General features: G+C 42.6%; 1 protein-coding gene across 1 annotated transcript; it reads left to right on the top strand.

The window, feature by feature from the left end:
- Window positions 1-2,154: 2,154 nt before the first annotated feature.
- On the top strand, window positions 2,155-7,934 carry ccdc43 (coiled-coil domain containing 43). Its single transcript, XM_003222512.4, has 5 exons — window positions 2,155-2,372; window positions 3,687-3,774; window positions 4,879-5,014; window positions 5,691-5,749; window positions 6,630-7,934. The coding sequence occupies exons 1-5, from the start codon at window positions 2,208-2,210 to the stop codon at window positions 6,815-6,817; spliced, it is 636 nt and encodes a 211-aa protein (XP_003222560.1). The 5' UTR covers window positions 2,155-2,207; the 3' UTR covers window positions 6,818-7,934.
- Window positions 7,935-10,870: the final 2,936 nt, after the last annotated feature.

Here is a 10,870-nt window from a genome sequence, read left to right as displayed (position 1 = left end):
TGACCTGAAAGTTGCTGCTTCGAATCCAACCCGGTGAGAGTGCAGATGAGCTCCCTCTATCAGCTCCAGCTCCACGCGGGACATGAGAGAAGCCTCCCACAAGGATGGTAAAAACATCAAAAACATCCAGTCATCCCCTGGGCAACGTCCTTGCAGACGGCCAATTCTCTCACACCAGAAGCAATCTGCAGTTTCTCAAGTCACTCCTGACACGGAAAAAAAACCCCTGGGAATTGTAGTTTGGTGAGGTGCCAGCATTCTTGGGAAAAGATTGGTAAAAGTAGGACAGCCTGGTCTGTGAAGTTGACTACCTTCCTTAGTCTGAATCTACATAGCTATATATCTCCAGATCTGGACCCTGATTATCTGCTTTGTACTGGATAATATGAAGCCCCTTCCACCCAGCTGTATAAAATCCACACTGAACTGGATTATACGGCAATGTGGATTCTCCACCCTTCCAGACAGGCCCTATATCCCAGTTTTTCTGCTTTAAACAGAATTATATGGGTCCTCATTGCCAGATAATCTGAGATAAGCAGAAAACCTGGGATCAGATCTGGTATATAGGGCCTGTTTGGAAGAGCTCCAAGATAATGCAGTTCAAAGCAGATATTGTGGATTATCTGCCTTGGACCCTTCTGTCATATAAAATCCAAATTATCTGCTTTGAACTGGATTATATGGCAGCATAATCCAGTTCAAGCAGATAATGTGGATTATCTGTTTTGATAATCTGGACTATATGGCAGTGTAGAAGGAGACTTAGGTTGGAGCTACACTGCCCTATATCCCAGGATCTGATCGCAGATTATCTGCTTTGAACTGGATTATATGACACCCCCTTCTACACTGCTATATAAAATCCAGATTATCTGGTTTGAACTGGATTATATGGCAGCGCAGACTCATATATACCAGTTCAGAGCAGATAATGTGGATTATCTGCTTTGATAATCTGCCTGATATGGCAGCGTAGAAGGGGCCTGAGTCTACACTGCCATATAATTAAGTTCAAAGCAGATAATCTGGATTTTATATAGCAGTGTAGAAGGGGCCTGAGGCTGGATCTGCACTGCTATATAATCAGATTAACAAAGCAGATAATCCAGATTATATTCTTTGAACTGCATTATATGAGTACACTGTTACAAAATCCATTTCAAAAATAATCTGGATTTTATATGCCGTGGTAGATGAGGCCTGAGGACCCTTCCGCACAATTGTATAAAATCCACATTGAACAAAGTAATTTTAAAAATTCAGAAACAAATCTCTGAAAATCCTTTTTCAACATAAAGGGGAAAAAATAGCTCCTTTGACAATGCTGGAGGGGAAAATAAGGGTGGTATTCAGGATTTTTTTTTGTCCTATGAGCCCCCCTTCCACAGGTGTATAAAATCCACACTGAACTGGATTATATGGCAGTGTGGACTCAGATAACCCAGTTCAAAGCAAATCTGGTATCAGATCCTGGGATATAGGGTAGTGAAGATCCAGCCTTAAAGTGCAGCGACACTAGAATGAATGCAGTTGGGCATCACTTTAACTACCATGGCTCAATGCTACAGAATACTGGGATTTGTAGTTTGGTGAGGCCTTCTTTGGTAGGTAAAGGTAAAGGTTTCCCCTGACGTTAAGTCCAGTCGTGTCTCACTCTGGGGGTTGGTGCTCATCTCCATTTCTAAGCCGAAGAGCCGGCGTTGTCCATAGACATCTCCAAGGTCATGTGGCCGGCATGACTGCATGGAGCGCCGTTACCTTCCCGCCGGAGCGGTACCTATTGATCTACTCACATTTGCATGTTTTCGAACTGCTAGGTTGGCAGGAGCTGGGGCTAACAGCAGGCGCTCATTCCGCTCCTGGAATTTGAACCTGGGACCTTTTGGTCCGCAAGTTCAGAGGCTCAGCGCTTTAACACACTGTGCCACCAGGGGGCTTTGGTAGAGAAGTCTAAATAACAACAACAATAATAATAATAATAATAAAAACTTTATTTCTATCGCGCACCTATCTCCCCGAGGGGACTCAGACTTTGCGAAACTCCAACTCCCAGAATTCCATAGCACTGAGCCATGAGGCCCAACTGCATTCATACTGATGACAGAGTGTGTTCTGTCCCTCCCTCGCACCTTCAGGTTGCCTGAGTACAAACTGCGCATGCGCGTGGAACACCGCCCTGGAGCCGGGGCTCGGCGTGACCTAAGATGGCGGCGCCCTGCGCGTTCGAGCCCTGGCTGGAGGGGCGCCTGGAGGCCCTGGGCCTCGACGGGGACGTCTACGGGGGATACATCCGAGGCGTCTTGAGGGAAGCCGAATGCGACGCCGAGCGGCTGGAAGGGCTGGCGGGGGCGCTGGCGGCGGGGGAACCGGTGAGAATGGCGAACGCTTCGCAATTAGCCCTGGTCGGCCCCCGTAGCCGACTCTTCTCCTTGTTTCCTTGCCCTGCATTGCAGCACCAGGGGCCACAAGGCCCTTCCACACAGCCATGTCACCCAGAATACCAAGGCCGAAAATCCCACAATATCTGCTGTGAACTGCGTTATCTGAGTCTACACTGCTATATATTCCAGTTCAAAGCAGATCATGTGAGGTTTTACTCAGCTGTGTGGAAGGGGCCTCAGGCTGGGATCAGGCCTCCCTCCTGGTTTCAGGACATCTGAATGCCTGTTTATTAAAACAACACTTTTCAAGAAGTACACTGCTAAAGAAGGAACAATCTCAAAACCATGGCCTCTTCAACACTGCTATGTAATCCAGATTTTCAAAGCAGATAATTCACATTATCAGCTTTGAACTAGATTATTTATATATTTGTTTATATCCCACTTTATCTTTCCATACAGGGACTCAAAGCGGCTCACAATCAGAAACATTAAAACTTCAAGTATACAAATATACAATAATAAAATAGTATATCATTATATATTATTATATTTTATCCGTAGGAGCCTCCGGTGGCTCAGTGTGTTAAAGCGCTGAGCTGCTGAATTTGCAGACCGAAAGGTCCCAGGTTCAAACCCAGGGAGCAGAGTGAGCGCCCGCGGTTAGCTCCAGCTTCTGCCAACCTAGCAGTTCGAAAACATGCCAATGTGAGTAGATCAATAAGTACTGTTTCGGCGGGAAGGTAACGGCATTCCATGCAGTCATGCTGGCCACATGACCTTGGAGGTGTCTACGGACAACGCCGGCTCTTCGGCTTAGAAATATTTACTAATATGTTAAATATAATTACTACTGATAAAGGTAGGTAAAGGTAAAGGTTTCCCCTGATGTTAAGTCCAGTCGTGTCTGACTCTGGGGGTTGGTGCTCATCTCCATTTCTAAGCCGAAGAGCCGGCGTTGTCCGTAGACACCTCCAAGGTCATGTGGCAGACATGATTGCATCGAGCGCTGTCACCTTCCCGTTGAAGCAATGCCTGTTGATCTACTCATATTTGCATGTTTTTGAACTGCTAGGCTGGCAGAAGCTGGGGCTGACAGCAGGAGCTCACATCGCTCCCTGGATTCGAACCGCTGACCTTTTGGTCAGCAAGTTCAGCAGCTCAGAGGTTTAATCTGCTGCGCCATCGGGGGCTCCTCCTAAATTATAGCAAATCCCTATAAAAAGTACCTAGAGCTATCTTTCATGATTATGGAGAAACATTCATCAACTAAAAAAATTATATATCTCTTCACTTTTTCAGGATGAAGATATTCTCCAAGATGTTTGCAGGGAAATAATTGAAAAGTGGTCAGAGGCCCAAAATGCTGGGGCTGCTGAGAAAAAAGAAGGTATTCCATTCCATTTTGGCAGCACTGCAGTAACTTATGGGTGCTTTCTTACTTATACATTCCTATTTTGAAGCTTTAAGGGTTTTATTCTGTATATTTTTTCTTTCTCTTAATTAAACTACTTATACTGCTTATACCTGTGTATAATTATTTTTGACAAAAACATTGATACAAAAAATCAACTTACCCACGTATCACTAAACTTGCAGAGACACTATGAAGCCTCGTGATGCTTAAGCAGTAAGTTCCTATTAAAAATGGCTTCCTGTGCTCCACCTCAAATGTCTGAAATGGCTGGTGCGCCATATTCTTCAGGCGCTCTCACATTGCTGCTCAATGCCTCTCAGACCTAAAAAGAAGGCAGGGGAAGAGGGAGGCCAGGGTAATGAGATGGGAGGGCTGCTTCCATACCCACCATGCCAAAAAGCTTCTCACCTCTACTACTTGTCACTTAATTTATTAACTAGTAGGAGCAAAATCCATAATTTTGCCCTCAAAACTGTCCTCTCTATGTAGATGAGGATATTTTATACATGAGTACATAATGGTGCTTCTATCCTTGATCTCTCACTATTTGATTCCCTGCTGCATTAATAAGCTGTAAGTTAAGGAGCTATCAAAACAGGTATTTAATTTACTGGTTCAACGTCAATTTTGTTCTGTGTTGTACTTAACTGTATGTAACAATATTTACATCTTTTTTAAAGGGGGGATGCTCTTTCTCAAGTGTGAACTTCCCTTTTTGACAGTCTCTAAAACTTTGACTGAACAGCATCTCAGAGATACACTCTGCATATTATCAGGGACCATATTTTGAACGTGGCACGCTATCTTTTGTTATCTAGACAAGGAGTTTATTTGGGCAAAAAATGAGATGAACTAGGAGTTCTTATCTCTTCTAATGTTCAGTCTGATTAAAACTCAACTTCACTCTGGAGTTCAAAATAGCCATAAATGTCCCTCCCACAAAAACACAAGCAAAATAGCCTGAGGCTGCACTCTGAAGCTGGGCTGTAGCCAGGATGGATAAGATGTAGGGTGAGCCGTGATTTCTCTTGTTTATTTGCTCATGGATATCCTTGGTCTGTTCCTTTCCTTCTCCAGATGAGGTGCAGGCCATTGCCAGCATAATTGAAAAGCAGGCACAGATTGTGGTGAAGCCAAAGGAGGTTTCCAAGGAGGACACACTGCAGAAGGCTGCCCTCTTGGCACAATATGCCAATGTGACTGATGAGGAAGAATATCCTTTCTATGTTGCAGGTTTTGAGATTCAGTTAAATATAGATTATGTTCATCTCACTGGGGGGACTGCAAAGGATTCCTGTTTATTTATAGTGTGCTCTTTTTTCCATGGACTTTGGGTTGATCTCAGGGGGCATGCTTATTTTTTTAGAGAAGCTGCCATTGCTGTAATGTTGTTCAGGGCCTACATACAAAAGTCTTCATGGAATTAGAGCAAATGTATGTATATAATGAGTTCTCAAGGGAAATCTAAAGTTCTGAATCTTCCCCTAAATCAGAAAAGATTACTGTCCCACTTCTCTATCAGCTAAATAACATGTTTTATTATGTTGAAACAGATAGTGTTTCATTATCTTGAAACAAGTATGATAACATCAATGGTCCTTTGGAATGCTGGTGGGCTGGCTAGGTGTTCTGGTGTATATTAAGAGAGATATGCTAATACTCAGTCACAGTCACAACGGACAGGTATGTTGTAGCCTATTAACTGGGATGGTTAGGAAAGAAAATTCTCTACATTCAGAGGTAGTGCATATATGATTGCCAGATGCTGGGAACATGCAGGGAGTGGATATCTTCATCTTGTTCAACTTGATACCAAATGGAAAAAGAAAAATAAGTGTTTCAGAAAGCCCTGATATACAAAATATTCAAATACCCTTAACTCAGTACACTGAAGTAGATGTTCAAGACGATGCTGGAGCAGCAGCAGTGCCTGTCAGCTCTGAAAGAAGTATCCTTTTGAGACTTCTCTTGATTAGCAATGTGAGAAAGAGGATGTTGGGTCCTTTCAAGACCAAAAAATAGGGTTATCATGTGTTGGATAGAATCCTAAAGGTGGGGCTGAGAAGAAATACAGTCTCACTGCTTTATCTTGGATTTTGAGTTGTGGGGCCCTCTTTCATATACACCAGTGGTTCTTAACTTGTTAGTCCCTAGATGTTTTGGCCTTCATCTCCCAGAAATCCTAACAGCTGGTAAATTGGCTAGGATTTCTGGGAGTTGTAGGCCAAAGCACCTGGGGAGCCACAGGTTGAGAACCACTGATATACACTGTTGTAGAAAACTTTGTTATATCCCTCCATGATAAGTTAAATTAGATGAACACACAAGAAGGGATGCTGGTTGTGATCATTTATATAGTACCCTCGTATTTGAAAACAGTATATGTCTCCTCAGAACAATTTTAATGGTACTCACTATTGAGCCGCTGCAGCCCACCTCCGCAGCCACTACATTGTGGGTAGAGAGCGGGCGGGGGGGTCAGAATAGTGCCTGACTGTGTTCCTGTACCTAGATTAATAATGATTACAGCATCGATAGTGATTTACTGGGATCCTCCAATGATTTTAATGAAAAATTAAAATCTAGCTATGAGGACATAACTAGAACCTTCTTTAATTCTTTTGCTCTCCATCTGCCAGCTGTTGGGGAGACTGTTGGTTTGATAGTAAGTCAGTGGGATGGGGCTTTGGTCATTGTAAAGAGTTGAAGAGAATACCGACGACAACAAAAAAGATATGGGATGTAACGTGGCCCTATGCCTACATATGCCCCTTTCAAGCTGGCAGCCTCTTTGTATTTGTTCTCCATTGTCCTCAACTCCCTCCCAGCTTTATTCAAAAACACCAATCTAGAAGACTTGGTGAATGCCCGGAAATTGGAGAGGGAGCACCAGCGGGATGAGTCGCAGCGTAAGAAAGAACAAGATAAACTCCAGCGGGAGAAGGACAAATTGACAAAGCAAGAGCGCAAGGAGAAAGAGAAGAAGAGGACACAAAAAGGCGAGAGAAAGCGGTAGCCAGGGAGTGTAGTTGGACCCTTCTCCCTCATCTAAGATATGGCACAGCATGCAGACACACAGATTGCTCAGCAGAAGGAGTCTTTTTTTTTAATCCTTCAGCAGTATGACTTAGGCAAGGGTTGGGGGAGAGCATGATGGGTGAATCCTCTTTACTGTTCCCCTGAAAGAAAACAGTGCTGTATCCTTTTATTGTCCAATTGTTGGACTGAGTAATTGTGGCCAACCTCTGTAACCAAAGAACTGTATGATAGCTCTTTCCCCTCTCACCTTCCCCACTTTTTTGACACTTTCTACCTTTATTAACCACTCAAGGGGAAGTTGTCTTATGCCTCAGTATATAAACTCTGCCCAAAGGTTGCTTTTGGTTGGAGGAGTTATTAGAGCAAAATCTGGTTTCTCATATATGCAAGGTACAGGGAGGAAACACCCCTTGACAAGCTTATGAAGATGAACTAAGTGCACCACACACTTCATCTTCCACAGCTAAAATTGACCCCAGAGTTACTGCTGCTTGTTGGGATTGGGCTAATGCATCTCTGTGTACTCTTCACAAGGCTGTGCTGTTGCCATTTAAGTAAAGTTCTGTGAATTTAATTCAGTCTGAGGCATCGTTGACTTTTTGGTCTATGCAGTTCTTTATAAAGTATGATGGGGAAGCCACTGGCTGAAATGGAACAAGGAAGGACAGGTTGCCTGTAACAGTGGTTTTTTGAATTGAATGGTTGTCTGGGAATTCATAGTTGGGTCTTGGCATTTTGAAACATTCTACAGCGGAATGATTTTTGGCAAGAATCCTGCCCAGACCCTCGCTGTGCCTGCATCACTGTATATCAGCTCCTCTCCTCAGTTCTTTTTGCCATACTTCTTTCACCTCTAGGAACGTTCTCAGTAGCTGAGTTTTTTTATCAGCACTTCCTTTCGCTTTCATTTCCTCTTTAGTTTTTCTTCCTACTTCTCATGGTAGTTACTAAGATATTTTTTTATTTTCTTTCCCTACTCTGTTACTTGGGAGGGGCCTTAGTCAGGTGGCTTCAAAATTCCCATTCAATCTATGCTCTACTTGTGGACATTAACTGCCATTTAAATAAAGCTCTGTTGACTTAGTTCAATCTGAGCCATGTTTGAGCCTTTCATCTATATGCAATTCTTTATCATGTGTCGGTGGAGAAGCCACTTAAGGACAAAAGCTGTTGCCAACAAAAAACTCACATCCACAACTCTTTGTGGAACAGTATATACAACAGGTTTGATTTGAAGGAGGACTTCCTAGAGCAGGCTAAATACTGAAAACCTGATTGGGTGGGAGTTTTCAGGAGATAGTGAAGCCAAGGTGAATTACATCCAGGGCTGGGAAGCTAAGTGAAAATGACAGAAATGCGGTATATGGATGGGGCAAAGGAAAATGCTTGGGGGACCATGGATTAATAGGAAAAATCACCTGTATTTTTTGTTCCATAAAGACAAAAGTGGGTAAATTCAACTGGGCTTAAACTGTAAATAAACAAGATTAAGGGGTTTTTCTGGTAATCCCAAAAAAACAATTGTTTGAAATTTTGTGTATCTTTTCACTGGTTTATTTTTCTAAGTAATCTCCATGAAAGGCTAGGAAAGATTTCAGTCAGTAGTCCTGCAGAGCTGCGGTGAAATGTAGTGAGTGCTGAACTACATAGACCATTGATACAATTGAGTGTAATGCAGTTTCTTATATTTCCAGTCTCTTTACCTTTTGGGCAGGACAAAAGAGAGAGGAGAAATACTGTTTTTGTAGAGCCTGTTCATTTTTATCTCACCACTTCTCGAATTGACAGCTAGCATAAGAGTCATATTGGCAGGAGTTGATATTGGCGGGAGTTGTTGTGCAAAAGAATGTTTGTTTGTGGGTGCAAAAGTCTCCTAGCAGTCACGAATACTGCTTTCTTGGACTCACTTTCTGCAATTCACTAAACAGACTCAGAACATGCTATCCAATAGGAAAAGATCTGGATTTCTTCTGTAGTTGAGCTGTCCAATATGATGTTCTGTTATTTTGGACTCTTTTCCCCTGGCTGGGGTCCAGCTTCCAAATGAATAGTCAGCACTGAATTTGAGGACTGTTTAGTTGGTTATAAATGGATTGCCTACCTCTAGTACTGCTTCAGGTTCCCTCGTCTTCCTTGCATCTCAGCACTGAGACAGAAAAACATCTTTTAAACAATCCACCTTATTGCAGTTATTCACATTTCTCCTCCACATCCCTGCTGTTCTGTGGAATTCAGAAGAGCAGGATGTGGGGAATATGTTTCTGAGTTGTGATCAAGGCTGGAATACTGATTGTTGAAGGGGCAAAACCCTTCCCCCTCCATCCACACTTGCTACTGTAGCCTTCACAGTTAATAGGGAAGCTTCCCTATAGGAACCATCCTCATCCGGCTGACCGGCTGGGATTGTTCTGCTCTGTACAGAGATTGATGTCTCTGTTGACATGACTCCTCTTATCAGCTACTCAGCAGTTGCCTGTGCTTTTCTTCATGCAGGAGCTGATCCCAGCCATCTGTTTTTGTTTTCTGCTTCCCACCCAATGACTCCCTTACAACCTCGGTTTTGTCTTCTCTGTCAACAAAGATGTTGGTTTCTTTGATTCTGGAATTGATGTAATGGGCCACATGATGTGGCATGTCATCTCTGAACCAGCTTGCAGCATGAAACTATTGCTTCATCTCTGTTAACTGTGTTGGATGCCAGTTCTTTCCACCATGCTTACATCTGTTCTTGCGTTCACTGCACCCCATTTGTGTGGATCACATTCTGTATCATCCCTACTTCCTGTGTTTGGGAGACTGAATGACGTCCATAAAAAACAAATAAGTCCTCTGTGTGACCTCTTGACTTTTTACATCATTTTTATATCAACTCAAAAGTCAAATATATGGCTATGGTGGCATGTGCTGTCACAGCTATGATTTGTTTCAGTTTGGTGGCAAATCATAGTGATATTGTCGTGTTTCCTGATACTTGTGTTAATTTTCCTATTGTTTTGCCCTCTCTGAAGTAATGTGCTATATATAGACAATGTCATTGTCAGCAGTGCTGCTCAGCCACAGAAAAGCTCAGTCTATTCCTTCAGGTACTCAAAAGACCAACATGTGCCTAGTCTCAGCATTGGAGTTGCAGCCTTAGTTATTTGATTCCTGTCAAAACCTGTGCATCGCTGTGGAAGAAAGCAGCTTGAAGCCAGTGTTTTGCTCATTTCAGCCAAAGCAAGAATGGCTTCCTAAAATCTTCATGGAAGTTTAAGCCAGTGTTTCCAAAATACAGCCAGCTTCTTTCCTTTTCCCAGTTCTGTTGCCTTATCTTTGTATAAGGATCTCAAGAGAGGCAAATTTCCTCAATGATCTCTCAAGTTGTTTTTTGTAATTGCATTTTCTAGAATGGGAGACCCTTGTTCCTCTTTAACAGGCTGTCATCCATAATTTGGTTTCTGTTGGATGTTTGTGGATAACATGATGCATCCGATTATCGGTGAGACTTGAATGATTGTTCAATTTGAGTTTCCATTTGATGATAGGCCGTTTAGCCCTTTGCTTTTTTTTCTTTTAAATGGTTGTATCTTTGCTTTTTCCTGATAATTACTCTGCATCTGCCTTAACTCTTCCTCTTATGTGCCTTTGAAAATGCTGTCTGCAAATATCATTTTCCCATTGTCTTCGTACTCTCTCAGAAACTTGTTTGGCAAAATCTGTTTTCCACCTCTCCTTTCTAGTTTTGTCCCTACATAGAATTATGATGGAATGATGTGCTGGAACAGTGCTAAGAGTGATGTCCTAATAGATCTTATTTTTATAAACGTAGGAGGTTAAAATAATTTTAAACGGTATTCTCTACGCTTGAAGTGGTGCTGCCAATACCTTGCCTTTGTGTCCCATTGCAGTAATTTTGTGTTATTGCCAGTAGTACTTTCTAAACTTTAGATGTGCCCACAGGCCCCAGTGGATTAGATTCCTGTAAACATGGGATGAGAACCTTATGGCCATATAATTTTGGACTATTTCTCCCATGATCCCTCACCATTAG

Source organism: Anolis carolinensis, chromosome 6 (genome assembly GCF_035594765.1).
Source record: "Anolis carolinensis isolate JA03-04 chromosome 6, rAnoCar3.1.pri, whole genome shotgun sequence".
Classification (NCBI taxonomy): domain Eukaryota; kingdom Metazoa; phylum Chordata; class Lepidosauria; order Squamata; family Dactyloidae; genus Anolis; species Anolis carolinensis.
The sequence above is the reverse complement of the archived record's forward strand: the minus strand, read 5'-3'. Positions and strand labels throughout refer to the sequence as shown.

Bases quoted from the DNA above. Each gene is read 5' to 3' on its own strand.
- ccdc43 (XM_003222512.4), top strand. From the start codon at position 2,208: ATGGCGGCGCCCTGCGCGTTCGAGCCCTGGCTGGAGGGGCGCCTGGAG. The intron at 2,373-3,686 runs GTGAGAATGGCG...TCACTTTTTCAG, and splicing joins CGCTGGCGGCGGGGGAACCG to GATGAAGATATTCTCCAAGA. The intron at 5,750-6,629 runs GTATCCTTTTGA...ACTCCCTCCCAG, and splicing joins GCCTGTCAGCTCTGAAAGAA to CTTTATTCAAAAACACCAAT.